The 21,339-nt window shown below is 37.7% G+C and overlaps 7 protein-coding genes across 14 annotated transcripts; 3 read left to right on the forward strand and 4 right to left on the reverse strand.

The window, feature by feature from the left end:
* Window positions 1-21: 21 nt before the first annotated feature.
* Window positions 22-2,056, reverse strand: LOC104812558. 3 transcript variants are annotated; one of them, XM_010539788.2, is made up of 6 exons: window positions 1,793-2,056; window positions 1,549-1,656; window positions 1,335-1,465; window positions 1,087-1,187; window positions 808-867; window positions 22-334 (listed from the first exon to the last, which is right to left on the reverse strand). In XM_010539788.2, exons 1-6 carry the CDS (start codon window positions 2,001-2,003, stop codon window positions 250-252), a joined length of 696 nt encoding a protein of 231 aa, XP_010538090.1. In that variant the 5' UTR covers window positions 2,004-2,056; the 3' UTR covers window positions 22-249. The 3 variants fall into 3 exon arrangements, with proteins under 3 accessions (XP_010538090.1, XP_010538092.1, XP_010538091.1); XM_010539790.2 differs by having other exon boundaries at window positions 1,335-1,458; window positions 1,549-1,653; window positions 1,793-1,885; XM_010539789.2 differs by having other exon boundaries at window positions 1,335-1,458; window positions 1,549-1,884.
* Window positions 2,057-2,656: 600 nt separating this feature from the next.
* Window positions 2,657-4,792, reverse strand: LOC104812559 (CBS domain-containing protein CBSX3, mitochondrial). 3 transcript variants are annotated; one of them, XM_010539791.1, is made up of 6 exons: window positions 4,684-4,792; window positions 4,191-4,438; window positions 3,862-3,946; window positions 3,621-3,694; window positions 3,162-3,222; window positions 2,657-3,014 (listed from the first exon to the last, which is right to left on the reverse strand). In XM_010539791.1, exons 2-6 carry the CDS (start codon window positions 4,401-4,403, stop codon window positions 2,866-2,868), a joined length of 582 nt encoding a protein of 193 aa, XP_010538093.1. In that variant the 5' UTR covers window positions 4,404-4,438; window positions 4,684-4,792; the 3' UTR covers window positions 2,657-2,865. The 3 variants fall into 3 exon arrangements, with proteins under 3 accessions (XP_010538093.1, XP_010538096.1, XP_010538095.1); XM_010539794.1 differs by having other exon boundaries at window positions 3,862-3,943; window positions 4,684-4,791; XM_010539793.2 differs by having other exon boundaries at window positions 4,191-4,441; window positions 4,684-4,779.
* Window positions 4,793-5,037: 245 nt separating this feature from the next.
* LOC104812560 (gamma carbonic anhydrase 1, mitochondrial-like) lies at window positions 5,038-7,747 on the forward strand. Its single transcript, XM_010539795.2, has 5 exons — window positions 5,038-5,236; window positions 5,717-5,860; window positions 6,383-6,508; window positions 6,585-6,736; window positions 7,226-7,747. The coding sequence occupies exons 1-5, from the start codon at window positions 5,122-5,124 to the stop codon at window positions 7,520-7,522; spliced, it is 834 nt and encodes a 277-aa protein (XP_010538097.1). The 5' UTR covers window positions 5,038-5,121; the 3' UTR covers window positions 7,523-7,747.
* Window positions 7,748-8,002: 255 nt separating this feature from the next.
* LOC104812561 (proteasome subunit alpha type-1-A) lies at window positions 8,003-10,516 on the reverse strand. Its single transcript, XM_010539796.2, has 2 exons — window positions 10,073-10,516; window positions 8,003-8,751 (listed from the first exon to the last, which is right to left on the reverse strand). The coding sequence occupies exons 1-2, from the start codon at window positions 10,421-10,423 to the stop codon at window positions 8,275-8,277; spliced, it is 828 nt and encodes a 275-aa protein (XP_010538098.1). The 5' UTR covers window positions 10,424-10,516; the 3' UTR covers window positions 8,003-8,274.
* A 463-nt stretch (window positions 10,517-10,979) lies between these two features.
* LOC104812562 (cyclin-T1-3-like) lies at window positions 10,980-14,007 on the reverse strand. 4 transcript variants are annotated; one of them, XM_010539798.1, is made up of 7 exons: window positions 13,941-14,007; window positions 13,161-13,482; window positions 12,339-12,420; window positions 12,083-12,217; window positions 11,822-11,994; window positions 11,567-11,712; window positions 10,980-11,391 (listed from the first exon to the last, which is right to left on the reverse strand). In XM_010539798.1, the coding sequence occupies exons 2-7, from the start codon at window positions 13,388-13,390 to the stop codon at window positions 11,219-11,221; spliced, it is 939 nt and encodes a 312-aa protein (XP_010538100.1). In that variant the 5' UTR covers window positions 13,391-13,482; window positions 13,941-14,007; the 3' UTR covers window positions 10,980-11,218. The 4 variants fall into 4 exon arrangements, with proteins under 4 accessions (XP_010538100.1, XP_010538102.1, XP_010538099.1 ...); XM_010539800.2 differs by having other exon boundaries at window positions 11,582-11,712; window positions 13,861-13,992; XM_010539797.2 differs by having other exon boundaries at window positions 13,861-13,992.
* Window positions 14,008-14,305: 298 nt separating this feature from the next.
* Window positions 14,306-17,158, forward strand: LOC104812563 (26S protease regulatory subunit S10B homolog B-like). The gene is made up of 10 exons (XM_010539802.1): window positions 14,306-14,495; window positions 14,931-15,050; window positions 15,168-15,304; window positions 15,394-15,555; window positions 15,729-15,815; window positions 15,901-15,987; window positions 16,097-16,234; window positions 16,339-16,530; window positions 16,617-16,715; window positions 16,813-17,158. Exons 1-10 carry the CDS (start codon window positions 14,393-14,395, stop codon window positions 16,885-16,887), a joined length of 1,200 nt encoding a protein of 399 aa, XP_010538104.1. The 5' UTR covers window positions 14,306-14,392; the 3' UTR covers window positions 16,888-17,158.
* Window positions 17,159-17,687: 529 nt separating this feature from the next.
* LOC104812564 (transmembrane protein 136-like) lies at window positions 17,688-20,396 on the forward strand. The gene is made up of 5 exons (XM_010539803.2): window positions 17,688-17,986; window positions 18,722-18,862; window positions 19,309-19,428; window positions 19,598-19,693; window positions 20,125-20,396. The coding sequence occupies exons 1-5, from the start codon at window positions 17,768-17,770 to the stop codon at window positions 20,236-20,238; spliced, it is 690 nt and encodes a 229-aa protein (XP_010538105.1). The 5' UTR covers window positions 17,688-17,767; the 3' UTR covers window positions 20,239-20,396.
* Window positions 20,397-21,339: the final 943 nt, after the last annotated feature.

Here is a 21,339-nt window from a genome sequence, read left to right on the forward strand (position 1 = left end):
GACAGAGGGGGGACAAGGGCGTGTAAAGCTCTGTGGTCAAACATGTCGGAAATGTTTTTGACAAATTGAAAACAATAATCTTTCTAGATTGAATAAAAATAACTAAGAATAGAAATGTGTTTTTGGAAATTATCATCTCTTATATATATATAAACTAAACCAATAATGACAAAGATCAAGGCTGAAGGGGGAGCGAGTGCAGTGACTGCTGAAGAAGAAAGAGAGCTACTTGGGAGCCAAAATCCCAACTCAGATCTCAAGGCAGTCCTTGACGCCTTTCTCAAACTTGTCAAGATGAGAAATAGTTTCCGCAAGAGCATCTGCAATCTTCGCTCTGGCGACAAATGGGAAGAGAAAGAAAATTAAAATCATACAATAAGAATGTTAGACAGACAAAGGAGTCTCAAAATCACACACAAGTTTTATGGAAGTCACTTCTTTATGCATCTCCCAGCGTATGCTATCTTAACATGTAGAAGTTTGGCAAGGGTCACTTAGGGTTTTCAGCTTGGGAACCGACTCATTTAGCCCACGGTGGTTTTCTATACGGGTTTAAAGAATCCCAACCCATCTCGTCAAAAAACGAGTTGGTTTAGAGCCAACTCGTGAGCCATGAATCCGTTTTACACCCCTATTGTAGAATATTAAAGATCATGCCAACTTGAAATCAAGCGAGAAGCTACATTTCCAACCGAGGCAGATAGGCCGTTTGGAAAGAAAAGTCGGAATGCGGGAGCAGAGTATATAGGCAGAAAGATAGCACCATCGTCTTCCTTGTTGATCAGGGCTTAGCAGAGGAACACTAACCTATCTGAAGGAAGTTTAATATCGATTCCATTTGCCAGCCCGTTGAGTGAACTGAAGGACCTGCAATTGGAAATTTGGAATACACCGAATAAGCAGCAGCAGACTATACAAGGAGCAAGAACATAGTTGATCACAATATGTAGTTCTCCTCTACATTGATGTCGCAGCATTGAGAAAGTTGGCGAATTGTTTTCTCGTAAAAAGAACTAAAACCAGACACCCTTCAGCTTTTCGTCGTGCAAATCGAAAGGAATCACATCAGAACATAGTATAGTTCACCTAACAAGATCATCTAGCGTATTCTCGGCTGCCAATTTGAGAGGATCCTTACTATCCAGCAAAGAAGCCGCATTCTTCACGACCAACTTGAACGTGCAAACCTGGACACGTACCTTAATCTGTTCTTATGGCTTTCATCTACCCGAATTGTGTTCTACTATACGAATTATCCAAACAGGATTATCGCAGAAACACGCGTTTAGCCATTTAAGAGGTATCCATTAGACGGGAAAGGGAAGAGACAAAACCTCAACTCCGGTTTTGGACTGGAAATCCACAAGAGAATTTCTATCTTCGGGAACGCAGTCTCTTCCAGAAGACTTTAAGAGCCTCTGAAGCTCCTCGAGATCGCTATCCGTAAAATCGGAGTCCCTAGACGCTTACGAAGAAAAAAAAAACGAAATCAACAAAAAAAAACAGAGAACGAGTAGAGATTGGAGTTGACGGATAAGCAAATTATACTGAGTAAACGATATGCAGAGCGGAGGCTCTCCCGCGATGCATCGATCGGAGCAAGCAAGAACCTCGATGACTTCTTCTTCTGCTCTTTCAGCCATTCCTTGGGTCCTGCTGCGAGGAAAAAAAACGTTTATGACGGAATTAGGGGTTTCAAAATCAACACAAAACCCTAATTAAATCGTAAAATAAACGCCCAAAGGCGAAATTCAGCAACAAAAAAAAAAGCGAACAACAGATGGAGCATCACAGATTCCGAGGGAGAACGCAAAGGCGGGATCAGAGGGAGAAAGGGAGAAGAGAAGAGAGGCGGAGGAGAGGATAGCGGCATCTCTGCGAGAGAGAATGTGTGGTGGAGACGGTGGCGCGTGAGGCGCAACGCGGTGGTTCTGCGCAGTGGACGGAGACCGAGGTTTCGCCGTGGAAGAGAAGGATATGGCGATTGGGATAAGACTTGCCATCCCAACAATTTTTTAAAAATAGGAAAAAAAAAAGATAAGAGAAATTTGGATTATGGCACAAAACGGTTTATCATCTACGCGGCGTTTAAATAAAAACATGAACAAATAATTTCATTGCGCCAAATCGGCCTATTTATTTGAATTTATCAACTTAGATTTAAAAAATTTAAAACATTGGTTTCAGAGACATTATTACATTATTCACACAAATTAACCTCTATTTCGGATTTCGATTCTCTTATATTCGGATTCAATTATCGAAAAACTATGACTTTAGTTTTTATATCCGTTTGGGTTTAGTTCCGTTCAAATTCACTGACAAAAGTTTATTTTTTAAAAATATCATTTTTTATATTCCAATCGATTTTGGTTCATGGGTTTAAATAAATTATAATTATTGAATTCTATTCAATTATGATATATCTTATTCGATTCGATTCGATTTGGTTGATCTATTCACCTAATAACAAAAATGGATTAACCTTTATCCGTCCCCATAAACATTGGATATCACTATGTACCCGCTAGAGCAGATGTGGATGGAATACATGTAATAAATTATAACTTCAATTAGATCATATTTTCGAATTTCGCACACTGCATACACGATAAAAAAAATCACATTTAAGTCAGCTGATAATTATGATTCTATATAATTGAAATATTTGATCTTATATTGAGAGACGGTACAAAATAAAATCAACGTGAATAACCGTGGAATATGTACATGTTTTCTACCGAGAAAATTACATTGGAAACCGTCATTTTGTTCTATTTTTTTGGAAATTTATTCGACTCTCCGAATACATGTGACGCGATATTTCACTTATTATATTATATTATATTATATTTGTTTGTGTAATTAATTCTCGTAATATTCCCCTTTGATGAATTGGTTCAAGCGCTTGAGCTCGCCGTTTTGATGGTCCACGATGGCTTTCACAACATCCACCATAGATATCATCCCCACTATCTTCCCGTCGATCACCGGCACATGCCTTATGTGATTCTCTGTCCACGTCATCACAATTTTTCATTTTCTTTAATCATAACGATTTAATAATATCTTCCACATGTTAATTAACCCATGTTACTTAATTAATTATTTTTGTTGGAAATATAACGGTGGGAAAAAAAATATATAGTGAGAATCATTACCTGACATAAGCTGCATTGCTTTGACTAAGTTTGTCCCGGACGAGACCGTGACCAACTTGCTCTGTAACGAGTAATTTCCAAAACATAGTATATATATATATATATATATATATATATATATATATATATATATATATGTGGTTATTACAAAATATTCCATTTTTTTGTGCTTTTTTGTTTTTAACATCTGAATTTTTGAACACTGATTTCAATATTAAAAATGTTAAAATCTTACTTTTTTTTGGTATCAAGATTTTGTAAAATTATTAAAATGATATAGTTTTTTTTTCAAACAAGAAAAATCGGTCAAAACAATAGAGGACTACTAATTTGGAAAATTTTAGGTATTAAAATATACAACACACGAACATTGATTATTAAAATGATGGTTTAAAATATAGAATATCAAAAAGGGGAAAACATATAAAATGTGGTAAATTTGATTTTTTTTTTCCTGACCTCGTCCGTCATGATTTCTCCGACTTTGGTAAGCTTACATGATCGACCGCCTCCAATGATCTTCTTCATATAGTCTGCTTTACCATATCCATATTTTTAGAAACTAATTACATAAATAATCACATATATTAACATAATCGAACGTACAATTGTTTTTTTCTATTCGGACATAATTAAATGTTCAAGTTATTTAATAAATGGGAAATGGAAAAGGAAATTAAAGGAGGAAAAAAAAACTTGCCTCTTTCTGTCATAATTCCGGCGATGTATTGTTCATCGCCAGGTTTCAACACCACCAGTGAGCCAATGTTATGCTTCGCCATCTGCTATTTTCTTAAACCAAACACGCAGTTCGTTAACGGTAACCGAAAATATGATATGAACAAAACATTTTAAAATTTATTTTTGATGGATTAATTTTTAAAATTTTAATTGACAGGAATGATCATTAGGTGTAATTATATGAAATTAATCGGTATTGAATAATATATAATCATATTTAAATGAAATTAGACCTAGAAACGATTTGAGTATATTTAAACAGAGAAAAAGGGGGAGGAGGGGACGGACATTCTTAACGGCGTCAAAAACGGTGTCGTTTGCACGGCACGAAATCCACGTGTCAACTTTCCCGACAGCATCCTTCGCCATGAGAACATCAGCTACCGTCAGATTCTCCAACCCTTTTTCCGGCAGCGGCGGCGGCGAAGAAGTGACGCAGCCAAAACGATACCGTTTCATTGGAGTCCCGAGTTGCCTTAATCCTCGAACGAATGCTTGCATTTTTTATATATTTATATATATAATTATATTCCAAGCTGCTTAAATACGTTGAAAATCATCGTTAGAGACAATTGTAAGCACTCAATTTCAATTTTTGGTAGAGGTCTTTTTCCCCTTACAATGCGGATAGAAAAAATGTGATACAGCAACAGAAAAGCTCAAAATCACGAAAAAAAAATGTAAAAAAAAATCGAGGACATTATGTTTTTAATCAAACGACGTAAAACGAGTTAATATAAAATAGAGAAAATAAAGGAAAGATTAATTAATAATTAATTACCTGTTAATCACTCTTTTGTCGGCAAAATGATGAGTTGAATGCCGGGGATTTTGAGATATGTAATAACGAGAGGGGTTTGGAGAAATGTTTTTTGTTTCTTTTTTTTTTTCTAATGATTTGATCTTTTGCTTGGAGAGATAGTGAAAGAAATCCATTGCCTTTCCTAATCAAAGAGTTAACCGCTTTTATCAATTAGATTAATGATTTATACTTAGCTTTTTTGTATAGATTACGTCTCGGTCTCTATGTAAACAAACCCCAAAACGCATCGTTTTGAATATTCCTTGAAATGACTAATATGCCATTGATATTTATCTCAAATCACAGTTCCACCCCTCGAAGATATTCTCCCTTCCCCTCCCCACACCACTGGAGCAGCAAACGGGGCGAAAAACGAACAGCTCGTCACTTGGACTTGGAAATCGAGGCTAAAAGAAAATGGGAAGTCTAGGCCGTGCGATCTACACCGTCGGATTCTGGATCCGCGAGACTGGGCAGGCCCTCGATCGCCTGGGTTGTCGTCTTCAAGGCAATCACTACTTCCGGGAACAGCGTGAGCCCTAGATCCAACCTATTTCTCCTTTGATCCTCCTCAATTTCCCTTGTATTTGTTTCGATTCTCGATTTTTACGGTTCAGATCATAGAAATGAGAGTCGGTGATTGATGGGTATAGCTCTTTTTTCCCTAACTTGTCGGATTTTTGTGGGTTTTTGTTCCCCCAAGTATTTTGAAATAATTTCATTTAAAACCGCACTTTATAAGTTTGTTGTCTTTAAACATTAGTGTTCGTATTTAGTACTAAAATATGATAAAGAAAAACATTACCTATTTCGCAAGACCATAGATTTTATATTGTCTATTTATATTTAAACTAAATAATATATCATTTCAACAAGAAAGTTACATTATATAAAAATCAATCGAATGGAGAGAATGAATAACAATTGGACCGTAATCTAAAAAACGATTATATACAATATTTTATAATTAAATAGAATATCCCGTTTATCTTCTTTTAGCCCCCCCCCGCAGTGTCGAGGCATCGGACATTGATGAACGTGTTTGATAAAGCTCCATCGGTGGATAAGGACGCGTTCGTTGCTCCGAGTGCCTCTGTTATTGGCGATGTTCAGATCGGTGGAGGATCCTCCATTTGGTATGGATGTGTTCTACGAGGTGAGGGCTTCTATAGTTCTTCACTTACATGCCCATTTGGTCGGAGTTATCGCCCTTGGATAGTCGAGTTAAACACAATAAGTTTCTGGCCATTGTAGGAAAGGAATAGTGCATCGTCTTATCTCAAGCAATGTACCGAAATTTGCTGTTTCGTGTTAGCTCGTGTAGATTTGAAAAATCCATATTTATTTGTGTCACCTGTTAGGGTAAAGCAAATAGCGAGCTGGGCGGTTGGATACTGATGCAAAATTGTTTTGTGGAGACTTCCTTCAGCAATGTATACGAGCCTGTTTCTGTGACTCCCTTTACCCATTTTTTTCTTGATCGACTTTTCGTTTGAATCTCAAGTTTTTCTGCAGCTGGTTGTATTGTCACAGTCTTGTTCTGCTCGCCTTTATTGTTTTCAATCCGAAATGGTTTACTTCTAAATTCTGTGGTTTATCTGAAGGTCCTGTCATTCTGATGTGCTGCCGTTCATATTAAGTAATTGAAAATCTCTAAATTGTTATTTGGTTGTTGCAGGGGATGTGAATGGCATCAGTGTCGGATCCTGGACGAACATTCAAGACAATTCCCTTGTGCATGTTGCTAAATCCAACATAAGTGGGAAGGTTCTTCCTACTATTATTGGGGACAATGTCACAATAGGTAAAACTAAAAGCAATCATGCCGTGTTTGATCTGTAAATTATATGCTATCTTGCCAATAAAAATGAACTGAACAGGTCATAGTGCTGTTCTTCATGGCTGTACCATCGAGGACGAGGCTTTTGTTGGCATGGGAGCTACACTACTTGATGGTGTAGTGGTTGAGAAGCATGCCATGGTTGCTGCCGGTGCCCTCGTGAGACAGAACACGATAATCCCTTCGGGAGAGGTTTTCCCTCCCTCCCTCTCTCTTTATCCTCTGCATCTCACTTATTTGATAAAGAACCGATAGCCAAAATGCAATGTTTCTGATAGAACCTGGATGGATTCTATCGGGTATTTCTTTGTTGTTACTTCAAGGAAACGTAGATCTCCTATTTGATCTTAACGCCTTTTATACAGCAGTTACAATAGAAAACCGAAATCTCTCCATAGAAAGTTAAAAATGTCCCGGGGGTCTATCTGTTTCATCTTGTAAGATGCCATTCCACCTCTTTCTGATTTCATTTCTACTGGTTTTGAGAAGATTGCGGGAAACTAATAAGGATTTCTTACACAGGTTTCTTTCTAACTGCCATTCAACGATTGATTCGTATCTAGACTAGTTAGTTCATCATGCATCTTGCTATAAGCATAAGTCGATTAGAAACCACTAGCTTGGTGACATATTTGCAGGGTTGGTGATTCGGGTTGCTAATTTTGATGATAAATGTGACAGGTATGGGGAGGAAACCCGGCAAGGTTCTTGAGAAAGCTAACGGACGAGGAGATAGCATTCATCTGCCAGTCAGCGACCAACTATTCGAATCTCGCTCAGGTCCATGCAGCTGAGAACGCGAAGCCATTCGACGAGATTGAGTTCGAGAAGGCTCTCCGCAAGAAGTATGCTCGTAAGGACGAAGATTACGACTCTATGCTTGGCATTGTCCGTGAGACTCCTCCCCAGTTGATTCTTCCCGACAATGTCTTACCTGGTAAAGCCTCCTCCAACAATGTTCCTGCTCCCCAGAACTGAATTCCTTTTTTCGGGTTTTCTTCTTTAATAGTTTCGAGACGGAATCTTGGAATGATCAAGAGATATTTGCTTTTGGGTTTTTCGCCCGAGCAATTTAGGGAATGTGATCCTTCTCTTCAATAATGCAGAAAAGAACCTTGTACCACTAGATCTGTAGGGTTCATTGTGAATCTTTTGGTTGAGGAACAAATGCACAAAAGCAGCTTGGATGTCTTTTTTAGCTTAGTTTCTGTTTCCGTTCATTTGGTCATAGAGGATAAAGAATAAGATTCATCATTTTTGTTTAACAAAGCCACTTGTAATGTTAATTTATCATTGAATGTGATCAATTGGATCCAAAAACAAACCGATCGTAATCCAGTTCCGGTTCGGTTTGAAATTCTCAACCGATGTATCATACCGAAGAACAAAATTAGAGAAAAAATATCCGACGGAATAGAACAAAAACAAACCTGCAGAAAACCGAACATGCACATTGTAGAACAGAACACGAGCCATTGCTCAAGATTTGACCTAACATAAATGATCTCATACTCGGTTTTACACTGAACAACAGAACACGAGGAAGCTTTTGACTGAAAACACTGTCAACGAGATCAGTTTATAGGCCAAAATGATTCAGCCTCGTGAAGATCTTAAGCATTGAGAACAATCCACAGCCATTTCTGGAAACAGATTTGTAGAAAATATCCGAAAAAGTAAATCCAGAACTAACATCAAATGATGTTATTCATCATTTTCCCCCCTCAACCTCACAGTTCCATTGGAGCCACATCTTGGTCACCCGAACCACCACCGCCCTGTTCTTCCTCCGTGGCAGCAGCCGGAGCAGCAGCAGAAGCAGCTTCTTCTTCTTCTTGCTCCTCGACCTTCTCGAATGAGTCAATCATCTTCTGCAACGTTTCCTGGTCCAAGAAATGGAAAGGTTCACCCTTTCCTAGAACCGCGATTGTGCAAACAGAGCTCTTCAGCGTTTCTCCTTGCAGTGTTTCCCTTATGGCCAAGAGAGCATCTTTTATCAAATCTTCTCTGGATGAATCCATGAAGTTCTCGAACCGACGTTCCAAGTATGTTTTTGCAGCTTGTGAACGAGACCCGATAGCGAATGCTTGGTACTCAAAGTAGTTTCCGCTCGGGCAGTTGTAGTAGAGATGGGCTCCGGACTCGTCCAAGCCACCTACCAGCAAACCCACACCATAAGGCCGTTTCCATGACCGCTGGGTACAGACCTGCTCACAAGACAAAACCAAACATATGTATTCTTCTTCCAGATCAAAGACAGCTCTAGATGACGAGGATATATATGACACAAATGAATGAACATGAAATCATGTGAACTTCTCCAGTCATTTCACAACATAAACGCAAATGCAAGTGGGGCTAGGGAGAGTAATTAGTTTAATGCCTAATAACTACACAATTGAGGAATAATCAATTTACAAGGATTATTAAAAAGTGCTGGTGTAGAAAACAGAACTCATTGAAGCTGCATCTAAGTAAAAAAAACATCTGGCCAGAGTAAGAAGCAGACAACCTATTGAAGTAGTGAATATGAAAACAAACCAATGAAACCTTCAAATAGAAGTGGGATGCAGCACATAATTCTATAGAAGCCACGAAATCCGATCAGCTTGGACAAATGCTCGGTTAAACAAGTGAAGAACGGTGAGGGCAAACTATGAAGAAAAGTAACATATAGGATACAACAAACTCAAAGAAATGCCTCAAAACTATAAGACGTCACAAAAGAGATAAAAAAAATCCAGTTTCATAGGCAGTGTAATAGATACACCCAACAATCTCTATTCTACTCGATACAGAAAACTATGTCCTAATTCCTAAATTCATCTTTTCAATGCTAAATCAATCGATCTTCCTCATCAAGCGCTGATAAATACAGTAAAACAACTATGCAAATCGAGGTGGAAAACCAACAGATTCTATTAGGGTCTCAGAGCCAAAGTTGAAATGGATATTTCGAGATATGCTCTTGGTGAAGGTATAAGCGAAAACTAAACTCTAGCTAATGTAGCATAAAACCCACATTACCTTCTGTGTTTAGATCAAGCAACATGTATAATCACAGACACAACACACAAGGAAGAAATTTGTCAGTGGCTTGTGCAATGAGAATACTACATGCCCGAGATCGTGATACTCTCAGCCCTAATCAACTCTCTTCACTGCTATCATTAGGCTTAAGAGAACTGAGACCACCGGAATAGATCAAGACACTCCCCAGCTATGTTTCCAAAAACATCAATGGCACAATGAAGTATCCTAAGCATGATTTCAAGCAGATTCAAGTGGAATCAGTAATCAAGGAGCAGGAAATGAAATCAAGATAGAAACTTTCTTTAGAAACTCATGTCACAGAAAGCTTATGTCACCAAAATTACATCCTAGAAGTGAAGTCCGAGTGACATTTTGGGTGAGTTTTCAGGTCAGCGAATCAAACAAAAGCATTATCTCCATCTATACGAAGCGCTCAAATCTCAAAATCACGGCAAAGAGATACAAAAACAACAAAAAGGGCAACGTCATCATCACCTGGGCCTTATCGGCGAGGCGGACAACAAGACGGCCGACAGGAAGAGGAGATTCGTAGGTGAAAGAGTGGTTGATACACTCGGATCTCATGTAACGCGACAGAACACGGCCGTCGGCGGTGAGACCGGCGATGGCGACGCCGATGTGGTCGTCGACCTTGAAGATCTTCCTCTGATGAGAAGAGAGCTCGGATTGAGCCTTGTTGAGGCAAGCGAGGACAACATGGGAGCGAGATCTCAGCCCGATTGCGGCCGAACCTTGCTTCACTGCTTCCATGGCGTACTCTACTTGGAAGAGACGACCCGTCGGACTCCATGTCGTGACGTCCGTGTCGTACTGGTTCCTGAACATGGCTGCTGATTCTTCGCTATCCTTCTTCTTCTTCCTCTTCCCCGTCCGTCTTCGTCGAAGGGTTTATACAAACGCAAGGGAAGCTTTTCTTTGTCCTCAAGCCATGGCTGCTTCCTTTTGATCCAAAGGCGAAAAGGTTTTGGGCTTTTGAACCGTAATGGGTCTATACTTATTTAAGGGCCCATCATATAATAATATTAGTTTATAAGCTTTGAAGAAACTATTTTTCTTTTTCTTTTTTTTGGTAGTAGTGAATTTTGGGTAGTAAACTTCTTTTTCATCCCATTTGAAAATTATTTAGTATTCGAAACAGAAATTTGAATAATACACACGCAATCACCACACATTGGATATAAATTCATATTTTTTTTAAAATTATAAAAACAACATTAAAATTACAAAATTATTTTAAGAATTTGTCAAAATTAATGAAAATAACCTTCGATATTTTCTAAAAGCTATAAATTATGACTCCTGGCCATTTGTTCGGAACTACATACCCATCTACATTTAAATTCAAACCTCTAATAAGATTAGAATAACATCAAAGAAGAGGTTTAAAAACCCTTGAAAGCTTTCACTTGGTGAAGATATAATATATGGTACAAATTTATATACAAAGAAGAGTAAAAATGTATCAAATCTCTCAAGAGATATTTTGCAACCATATCAAAAAACCAAGAAACCCACTCCTTGACGTGACTTGTTTCCACTGGAGAGATCTTTGCTCAGATTGAAGTCTCTCTGACTGTTGTTCTTGGAAGACATAAGTACTCACTATGACTAGTCCATGACTCACCAGTTGCTGGGCTGTCTATGAGGAGGGGAATGGCAGCCGTGAAACGCACAAGTTCTAGCCATATGCACCGGCTTTCCAGCCGGTTGTAAAGGCCAAACGAATTCTCGGGTTGGAGGCGGGGTAGCATGTCGTCTCTCCATCTCCAATATGTATATCTCGTGGATGACCTCTGCAACCATTTATGATAGCAAGAATTTACTAAAATCAGAAGTTTTAACCGGTCCAAAATGTCCATGTTTGATAACACTGACTGATCAACAAGATTCTGACTATATATATATATGTAACAGAGACGACCCTTTTTAGAAAACCAATATGTTTTGATTATAAAGCAAGCGACAAACCTTTTAACTGCTTACTCGTCACACAAAAATCCGACCACCAATCTCTCCTGTTGCCTAGTCTTGACTTATGGAACACGGCAGCAAGGCGCAGAGAGACAATTGCAATAACATGGGGTTTGTACTGCAACAATAGCATTGTACGAAACCTACATGGAAGAAAAGACGTATAACATTGTTTCAAAGAAAGAAAATGTATAGAGTTTTAGTCCTGAAAATTGACGTGGGAGAAGAGAAGGGATATCATGATGTCTTTACCAATCATTCACTAAATTCCATGCAGCGGTTGCAACATCAGGCCGCACATTCAACTTGTTCAAAGCTGCAGCCAGAGGCTTATACGGCAATTCAATGTCAAGATCGAAAGCAATTGTGTCCAGCAGAAGCCTCTCCGCAACCAAAATCAGTTCTTTAAACTCATGGTAATATTCCTACAGGCAGAAAATCAGGCTTAAAAACACGTACAACATGGAACAACGAAAAAAACCCACATAATAGAAGTATAGTTAAGCTTCATACTCTTTGATGGATTCTCGTTGGGGCAGAAGGATCCCATTCATAAATGATCTCATAAGCCGCAACAACAACACCAGATAGTTGACAGGGCTCATCTTCGGTTTTGCAGGCGAAGAAAAGACTGGCAGTTGCAATTGTCTGCAGCAAAAGAAGCAAAAAACAGAGACAAGGGGAGTCCAAACAGGAAAAATATCACTCTTAATCCTCTTACAGTAAATGCACTTAATGAACTACGTGTACACAAATTCAGCATTCTTACCCGCCAGTCATTTTTTGCATGAGACTGACACATGTAAAATCGGTGGCACAACACCATTGCGCACGATGTCGTAGCCTGAGACCTGAAAGAATGAAATTCTCAGTAACCATCAACATCAACAGGAACATTTGGCAATGAAATCATATCACGAATCAGTTCAATCTTATAATAGCTTCTGCAACTAAAAGGCTGGATATTTCCTTTACCAAATCAGGATTTACAACATATTCTATAAGACACACGGTTGCAGCAAAGGACAAAAACACCAGTACCTAAGATAGAAGGTTCATAAATAGTGGGCCGGAGAGAGACGTGCACTTGCTCAGAAAACTAAGAAACCCCAGGTGGAAATGGAGGAACGCAGAGGGTTTTGATAACCCAGCAGAGGGTAAAAAATCACAGAAATATATCAGATAGTCATGAACAAACAAGTGAACAGCTCCAAGCAAATTCACGGCAGATGCAAGCTTCCCATTGCCGAGGAGCAGTGTGTGCCATTATATGATGTAAAGACCCCGCATTTTGACTATATTACAAGTTATCTGCTCATGAGAAAAATATGTAAACAAATGGATCAGAACTCTAATTCGAACCTCTGGACCACCTCCCCCAAAAAGTGATCCTCCTCCAACACATTTCAACAGTTAGGTCACCCATGCCCATACATAAAGCCCTCATCTTTAGCTAGAAGTTAGAACACATGAACATCAGCATAAGAGAAGCATAAGAATATCTTGCAGCACACATGCAAAGAAGAAGAACCCCGCATTTATGAAAACAGCAGTTTCCCAATAAAAACAAATAATACTATTTCGAGCTTACACACGAAGCTTCACACCAAGCCTTTGGAGAAACATGCAGTACGATGCCCGCAAATACGATTCTTTCTCAAGGTCAATCCCATCCTTCCTTGACGGCGAGAAACACTCAATCTCTTCTCTGGTGAAATACCACTTAGATCTTCCGTGGAAAGGGGCTTCCAGCACAGTTGTGGGTGTTGGATGTGTTTCAAAATGCTGCCGGGAACGTTTCCTCGGCTGATGCTCTCCCATTGTAATCTTTTGCTCTCAAGCAAAAACTAGGGAACAGGGAATTCAATTTTCCAGCTAACTTCGGAATCTAGCCGCAAATTCTCCCAATGTATCTGCAAATAGTAAGCATAATCAACAACCATAAACCAGGATGAATGAATCTATACATCTCTCAATTGATGTCCCTTCTACAACAACAACGAAAGACCGAATCACGTCAACAACCCCATTCGTAAACGGATCATTCCGTGCTTTCTTATGTTTAGTAGAACAACTTCCGACAATCCCTAGCAGAAGAATCTGAATCCCATTACCAGTTTTTTTTGTTCATCCTAGAAAGCTTCAGCAAAATTTGAAACTCTGAATCAGCACCATCAATAAAATATTTTCCAGAAACATATCCCAATAGATTTGCCTATACCGCACATTGCAGAATTAAACTGAAGAAACCACGTTGAAATTCAGAAACAAGAGAGAAGCTATCGCTTAACTGGAGAAGGATCCGACGCACACGATTCAGAGATCTGAAGAATAAGAACGTAATCGAATTCAAAAGGGGGAAAAGAGATACCAAAAAGGGAGATTTCTACAGACCCCTGTTTGGTTGCCGAGAAAATCCTTGGAATTTGAAGCCTCAGCTTTTTCTCCCCTATTTTAAACCCTTGGGTCCGATGGATTATGGGCCTTTTATATTAAATAAAAAATCATTTGGGTTATATATTTGAATTAGACAACTCCAGTTTATATGGGCCTGGGCTTACAACCTGAAACTACAAATTCCGTAGATTTTAAATAGTTTCAAAGATATACCTTGAACGATGTCGTTTTGATCATCTCCCATGTCGTCGGGACAAATCCGTAATTTCCCGAGCGACCGTGGAAGAAACCCGTCCTTCAAGAAAACGAAAAGAAAAAAGGGTATAAAATTGCAGATTGAAGAACAAAAACATTGTTTGGCTTCAGAATCAGAAATAACTCTTGGGATCTGTCGGAGATTGGGCCGAGGGATAATTGTTCGGCAGAATGAGCGACGGAGACGACGCCGCGCGACGCCGTACCGCGGCGGTGGCCGACTACCGGAAGAAGCTCCTCCAGCACAAGGAGCTCGAGTCCCGTGTTCGATCAGGTTTGACTCTCGGGGCGCCTATTTTGTAAAACCTAGTTTATGCTACCTTTTCTTGCTCTATTTCAAATGGGTCGTTCTTGTGACGAATAATCTGGGCTTGCTTTGAATACTTTCCATTAGTTGAATCCTGGGGTTTTTCCCTCGATGCTTAAACTATCGCCACCAGTTTAGGTGATTGGAGTGGCGGGATTCTGTGGTTTTTTATTCAATTGCTGATATTATGCGCCATTTCCGAAGGGAGGGCTGTTTTCTCAGCATGCTCAGACTTTCTGGGTATGCAAGATAAGTTTTTGTGAGTTCCATTGGTGAGTGAGGTCTGAAATTTTGCTGCTTCTGTGAAAAATTCTGCTCTGTGCAGAGTTGTAGTGAGCTGTTTATCATTGGTTGTGGACGAAAGTCATCAAGTCCCACAGATTTTAACATCGAGTTTTGCAGCTAGGGAGAATCTAAGAGCGTCTAAGAAGGAATTCAACAAAACCGAGGATGATTTAAAGTCTCTTCAAAGTGTAGGGCAGATAATTGGAGAAGTTCTACGACCCCTGGACGCCGAACGCTGTAATACTCTGTATCTATTCGTGCCCTTTTTCTTTTGGCTTATGTGAGATCTTTTGCTTATATAATCATTTGTTGTTTGTGATCTGAAGGATGAAATTTTCTTGCTTTGATTTCTAGTGATTGTCAAGGCAAGCAGTGGGCCCCGTTACGTGGTGGGTTGCCGTAGCAAGGTAGATAAAGATAAGCTTACTTCGGGAACTCGGGTTGTTCTCGATATGACAACACTAACCATCATGCGAGCCCTTCCCCGGGAGGTAATGGCCATTTCGACATGTTGTGGATTTTTGTTATATATGCTCTTTGTGACAGTAGTGATTTATCATAACCATCCCCTGGATGACAGGTTGATCCTGTTGTTTATAACATGCTTCATGAAGACCCGGGAAATGTTAGCTACTCGGCTGTAGGTGGGTTGTCTGATCAGATCAGAGAGCTTAGAGAATCTATCGAGCTGCCTCTTATGAATCCAGAACTCTTCATTAGAGTAGGGATCAAACCCCCAAAGGTATATTTTTTGTGTGTATATCCATCCAATTTTTTTTGCTAGGGATTCCATTCTAACCAAGATTGAGCCTTTCAGTTTCGCTCGAATGTTGTAAGAGCCAGTATCAGTTGTGAAAACATCTGAGCTTGTAGAGTGTATGCTTAAATGCTGTTAATATCTTCTCCTTATTCCAGGGTGTCCTTCTTTATGGACCTCCCGGTACTGGCAAAACCCTACTAGCTCGGGCTATTGCCAGCAACATCGATGCCAACTTCTTGAAGGTTTGCTCTATGCTACTTCAATGGCTGTTTTCTATTATGACCAATTCTCAGGCTTTATAATAGTATTTTTTTCTACTGGGTACAGATTGTTTCAAGTGCAATCATAGACAAATACATTGGAGAAAGTGCTAGGCTGATTCGGGAAATGTTTAACTATGCCCGTGATCACCAGGTGAAAACCCCGACTTTCCCTGGTCTATCGGTTTCTCTTCCTCCTCTTTTAATAGGCTTTGTGCCACATTCATCAGTCACTGACTATAAACTTTTTTTCTTCTGGTTAGCCTTGCATCATTTTCATGGATGAAATCGATGCTATTGGCGGGCGTCGTTTTAGCGAGGGAACGAGTGCTGATCGTGAAATCCAAAGAACACTGATGGAGTTACTCAACCAGCTTGATGGATTCGACCAACTCGGAAAGGTAGTGTCCAGCATATATATATATATGTATATCTCTCTGGAATTTGTTGTTGTTGTGGCTGTAAATTGTAATGACGGAATATTAACTTATGATATTATGAACAGGTGAAAATGATAATGGCGACAAACAGACCGGATGTTCTTGATCCAGCGCTTCTCCGTCCGGGCAGGCTGGACAGAAAGATTGAGATCCCCTTACCAAACGAGCAATCGAGAATGGAAATCCTTAAGATCCATGCAGTTGGTATCGCCAAACACGGTGAAATCGACTATGAAGCTATCATTAAACTTGCTGAGGTTAGTTTTTTTTCCTTATTTGTTTTGTATAATATCAACTGGCAAGCCATTTACTAAACAGTTCTTCCGACGTGGAAACCCCTCAGGGCTTCAATGGCGCCGATCTGCGTAACATCTGCACGGAAGCTGGAATGTCTGCCATCCGAGCAGAACGTGACTACGTCGTCCACGAAGATTTCATGAAGGTACCAAGGGAAAACAATGCGGATTTCGCGCAAATTGTTGTGGCATTCGTTGTCGTTTTTGTTAAATATTTGGTAAAAAAAAAACGAACCATTTCAGGCGGTGAGAAAGCTGAGCGAGGCCAAGAAACTGGAGTCGAGTGCGCATTACAACACGGATTTCGGAAAAGACTGAGATCAAAGACGAAAAAAGTCTCGAGCTTTCGAGACGAAGGCCGAGGGATCCGAGGGCAGTGCATGGAATTTCCTCTTTCTACGCAAAAAAAAAAAAAAAAAAAAAAAAAAAAAACCGAACTCTGAAACCTACGAGGTAAGCCAGTGGAATTGCGTTTCAGTGTTCTGAAAGTGCATTTCTTTCTTTCAAATGCTTGCTTCCTCGTTTGGTTTGTACTTGAACTGATTACTCTTTTGCTTTAAATTAAAGGTGAAATTCTTGTTTTTTTTTCGAATCATCATCAAAAAAAATTTTTTTATAGAATATTCGGAGAAGCTTACATATGTATAAGCGTTGGGTCTAGGTTTTTGGTGTTTTTATTGGTAAATTCTTTAGACTAATAGTTAAATTCTTACATATAAAAATTAATAAGATGGATATTAATTTGTTTAGAAATACTTAGACCAATAGTTACGTTCTTACATATTAAATTCTTAATCGTTCCAGTTTCGATAAAACCAAACAACTATTTTCTGTTCTTCGTTATATTATTATTATTATTATTATTAACTGATAATAAATGAGCATTGCCTCTTTGCAACCAGTTATTGGCAATGGGAAAAAAAATTCCAATATAGAAAAAAAAAACACTTATGTCATTAATTCTCATGAAGTGGACCGAAACTTGAATCCAAGAAACATGTGGACGTAGACTAAAGTGGGACCCACCTCAATAAAATCTGACCAATAAATTCCCCCAACTGCCAAACCCTAACCCGAACTCCTTTTGTTCTCTCTCTCTTCTTCTCCCTCTAAATGTTTTCATCTTCCTCGCATAAAAACAAAAAAAAAAAAATAGAAGGAGAGAGAATTTATATATTTTTTAATTATTATTTTATAAATGGAGGAATACGTAATTAGGATTGTAGTGGTGGGAGTCATGTCATGGTCGTTGATTTTCATGATCACGAGGAGAACATTCGCTAGCTATTCATTCGAATTCAGCAACCGCTTGGTCTCGACGCTTCATGCGACAGTTGCCGTCATTTTGGCATCTCTCTCTGTTCAACATTGGTCTTGTCCTGTCTGCCCCGTGGCTTCGTACTCATCTCCTCAACAGGTTCTTTTCATCCTTTTTTTTTTAATTTCTCGTTCGTGTTTTTTTTTTGTTATACATTGAGAAATTTCTTAAGATCGATGTATATTCTTTTTATATCTTTTAGTGAGGGAAAAAAACATAAATAAAAATATCGATCTTAATAGATTGCATTATTTACCTAATTTTAATAGGATCTATTTTACAAGATTTGTAGATTAATCCCGATCTTGATATATATGCGGATATAGTTTATCCATAAGTAGAATACTAGACAAGTCGTAACATTCTTTACAAAAAAAAAAAAAAGTCCTAACATTATTTACGAGTAATTTATCTACTACTCCCTCTGTTTCTAAATACATGTCGTTTTAAAAACTTTTTTTTTATTACTAGATACATGTATGTTTTACATTTTCTATGCAATTTTTTTAGTCAAGTTTTCAATTTTACCCTTATTTAAAAATATCTCATTTCAATAGATCATTAGTAAAAATGTAATTTAATAAGAGTATATATATGACTTTTTTTAGATTTTTTAAAAAATTGCGATAAAATCTAAAACGACAAATATTTTGAAATGGATAGATTAATAAACTCATAAATATTGCTACCGATCTTGATCCTAATAGAAGGATTTCTAATATCGGCATAAGGGTTCTCACTAAATCCAATTAACGTGAGATTTTATAATAAGTTAACCAAAGGAAAGTGTAGGTTCATAATATATGATTAGTATGATGATGTGGTGGAGAGCAGATGAAGACGCTGGCGTTTTCAATGTCGTATATGATGTACGATCTCGTATGCTGCCATTTCGACAAAGGAGTTGGCCTTGACAACGCAATCCACCATCTGGTCAGTATCGTTGGCTTTGGAGCTGGACTTGCCTACCAAAGGGTAATCATGTCATGCATCTTCTTCCTCTACCTTCCATTTCTTTCCCCTTCCTAATCTCATCTTAGAAATTAATATATATATCTACTTTTGTATCGTATTATTGCTGTTAATGTCTACATAATATTTTTTTATTATTAATTCAGGTAACTAATTATAATAAATCATTAGAAAGATCTAAATGAAAAGAGGTGATGCCCCACCAAACTCATGTCATACATGTATAGTCTATGACATATGTCGTTTGCTGTATATCATGATCAAAATCCGCAACCCCTTCAACCACATGGGATTTCACATGTTTAACAGATGATAATTACAAAAAAAAAATGAAATTATTTCATGACTCTTAATAAGCATGAATGGATCTCATGTGTGTGTATACATATATATATATATATTGTTTTTGTTTTGAAATTTAATCTATATATTTGCTACGGGAATTTAAGTGTGGATCAGAGATGGTGGCTGCTTTATGGATAACAGAGATATCAAGTCCTTTTCTCCATCTAAGGGAGCTTCTCAAAGAGATTGGTTTCAGAGACACCGACCTCAATCTTGCTGCTGATGTGAGTTTCATTACATACATACATACATACATACATACATACATACATACATACATACATACATACATACATACATACATACATACATACATACATACATACATACATACATACATGCATGCATGCATGCATGCATGTGAATAATTATGATATATATATGTGCAAGCAGATATGTTTTGCAACATTCTTCACGTTGGGGAGAATGGTGGGTGGGCCTTATCTCGCTTACGTCACTCTATCTGCTCCAAATCCCTTCCTCATCAAGGTACTATATACTAATCTCTTTCTTGTTTCAATTAATCTTCTTTAATTCATTAGTTTTAGGCATAAATTCAATTCTTAATTTAGCCATTTCTGCTTCAGTTTAAGTTTCCTAAACCTCTAATTAGAATAATTCTTTTATATACAAACAGAGTTTTGTCAATTATTTCACACAATTCCCTGATTTCGATATTCTATTAACAGTTTTTTTAAATGATAGATTTAAAATTCGAAATTAAAACATATAGATCTTAATCAATTGTTTAGACTAATATCTAAAGAATGCTAGAGTGATTATCGACCGGTTTCGGTAATATTTTTTTGGTTCAAAATTATATCTATTCAATTTTAAATCGGATTTTGTTTCGGTTCGAATTTTATTAAAATTTGATTTGGTATCAGATTTCATAAAATGGGTAATGCGCATGTTTACAGGTAATGGGATTGGGATTACAACTGGTGAGTGCGTTTTGGTTCTACAAAATCATAAGGATGATGAGATACAAATTGAAGAAGAGATCATCATCCTCCGACAAGAAATTTAGTTGATTAGGTTTTTGTCCGAACCATAACTTCCTTTTGGAGCAAACTTTAGTAATAGGCATAATAAGAATAGCAAGCTTAACGGTTGGCATCTGACTTTAATGGAGTTCTTGACATAGAACTTCTTCTAATTTTCATATATTCTAATTTAGGCTATTATATTATATGTGGTCGGATGTTAGTAAATAAATTATAAATTATTAGTAAAATCATTAGAAACTATTATGAATTCATTTGAAATAGAATATTTACTCTTTTTTTTGGAGAAGGGAGAAACAAAAAACGGTTGTTAATTACCATAAAATTAAAAAATGATATAATATCCATATTATACAAAGGGGAAATGAATACCTATAATTTTCCGCAATCATATATTTTCTTTATTAGATTGGAGGCCATTGTTTTACAAATATAACGTTGTGAATATTAGATATTCTACTTTTTTTTAATCGTCATTACATTCCTACTATCTATAACCATTGTTAATATTTGGTTAAAATTGGATAATGTTGTAAATTTATATATTTATATAAAATTATAAATAATTAGTGTATTTATATAAAGAAAAGTTCCCACGGTTATAATTTTTTTGGGCCTACAAAATATCATATCAGGGCCACAATATAATGTTGGGCCCATTAATAATGAAAGCAGACTCGGTACTTGACAGTCGTACGGTTTTTCCTTGTCATAGAAGAAAATAGAATTTGTCTTTAAGATTATGGAAACTTCTAATTAACATTAAATATTGTCGGCCAATTTGAATAAGATATAATGTAATAAAAAAAATAATGAAATTAGTCTTTTGGCCCAATTTCGACTCCATTGTCCGCAGAGACAAAGTATCCGACGAAATTTTAACTGTATATTAGACACGTCAGCATAGGGAGAGCTTTCTGACCGTCCGATTTAGCGGCTCTCTTGTAATTTACACCTATTAATTGTTTTTTTTTTTTGAATTTTTTCATTTTGAATAAATCTTATTTATTATTTAATTTAATATAATGAAAGAACAGTGAAGGGTACCCGAGCTTTATTCAGGGTCACCCGTGCCCGAACTGCAGGATGGAAAACGCAATGCAAGCAAAACGGCGGTGTTCAGGAAGA

The sequence above is a fragment of the Tarenaya hassleriana genome, unplaced genomic scaffold (assembly GCF_000463585.1).
Source record: "Tarenaya hassleriana unplaced genomic scaffold, ASM46358v1 Cleome2, whole genome shotgun sequence".
NCBI lineage: Eukaryota > Viridiplantae > Streptophyta > Magnoliopsida > Brassicales > Cleomaceae > Tarenaya > Tarenaya hassleriana.

Bases quoted from the DNA above. Each gene is read 5' to 3' on its own strand.
- LOC104812558 (XM_010539788.2), bottom strand. From the start codon at position 2,003: ATGGCAAGTCTTATCCCAATCGCCATATCCTTCTCTTCCACGGCGAAA. The intron at 1,188-1,334 runs GTTTTGTCTCTT...GTACGTGTCCAG, and splicing joins AGTCCAAAACCGGAGTTGAG to GTTTGCACGTTCAAGTTGGT. The intron at 868-1,086 runs GTGAACTATACT...TTCCAATTGCAG, and splicing joins ACGCTAGATGATCTTGTTAG to GTCCTTCAGTTCACTCAACG.
- LOC104812559 (XM_010539791.1), bottom strand. From the start codon at position 4,403: ATGCAAGCATTCGTTCGAGGATTAAGGCAACTCGGGACTCCAATGAAA. The intron at 3,947-4,190 runs GTCCGTCCCCTC...TTAAGAAAATAG, and splicing joins TTTTTGACGCCGTTAAGAAT to CAGATGGCGAAGCATAACAT. The intron at 3,695-3,861 runs GCAAGTTTTTTT...ATGGTAAAGCAG, and splicing joins CGGAATTATGACAGAAAGAG to ACTATATGAAGAAGATCATT.
- LOC104812560 (XM_010539795.2), top strand. From the start codon at position 5,122: ATGGGAAGTCTAGGCCGTGCGATCTACACCGTCGGATTCTGGATCCGC. The intron at 5,237-5,716 runs GTGAGCCCTAGA...CCCCCCCCGCAG, and splicing joins TCACTACTTCCGGGAACAGC to TGTCGAGGCATCGGACATTG. The intron at 6,509-6,584 runs GTAAAACTAAAA...TGAACTGAACAG, and splicing joins TGGGGACAATGTCACAATAG to GTCATAGTGCTGTTCTTCAT.
- LOC104812561 (XM_010539796.2), bottom strand. From the start codon at position 10,423: ATGTTCAGGAACCAGTACGACACGGACGTCACGACATGGAGTCCGACG. The intron at 8,752-10,072 runs GTGATGATGACG...TCTTGTGAGCAG, and splicing joins GCCTCGCCGATAAGGCCCAG to GTCTGTACCCAGCGGTCATG.
- LOC104812562 (XM_010539798.1), bottom strand. From the start codon at position 13,390: ATGGGAGAGCATCAGCCGAGGAAACGTTCCCGGCAGCATTTTGAAACA. The intron at 11,995-12,082 runs GTATGAAGCTTA...TTCTGCCTGTAG, and splicing joins CAACGAGAATCCATCAAAGA to GAATATTACCATGAGTTTAA. The intron at 11,713-11,821 runs GTAAAGACATCA...TCTTCCATGTAG, and splicing joins TGGAATTTAGTGAATGATTG to GTTTCGTACAATGCTATTGT.
- LOC104812563 (XM_010539802.1), top strand. From the start codon at position 14,393: ATGAGCGACGGAGACGACGCCGCGCGACGCCGTACCGCGGCGGTGGCC. The intron at 15,556-15,728 runs GTATATTTTTTG...TCCTTATTCCAG, and splicing joins TAGGGATCAAACCCCCAAAG to GGTGTCCTTCTTTATGGACC. The intron at 16,716-16,812 runs GTACCAAGGGAA...GAACCATTTCAG, and splicing joins TCCACGAAGATTTCATGAAG to GCGGTGAGAAAGCTGAGCGA.
- LOC104812564 (XM_010539803.2), top strand. From the start codon at position 17,768: ATGGAGGAATACGTAATTAGGATTGTAGTGGTGGGAGTCATGTCATGG. The intron at 18,863-19,308 runs GTAATCATGTCA...CGGGAATTTAAG, and splicing joins CTGGACTTGCCTACCAAAGG to TGTGGATCAGAGATGGTGGC. The intron at 19,694-20,124 runs GTACTATATACT...GCATGTTTACAG, and splicing joins CAAATCCCTTCCTCATCAAG to GTAATGGGATTGGGATTACA.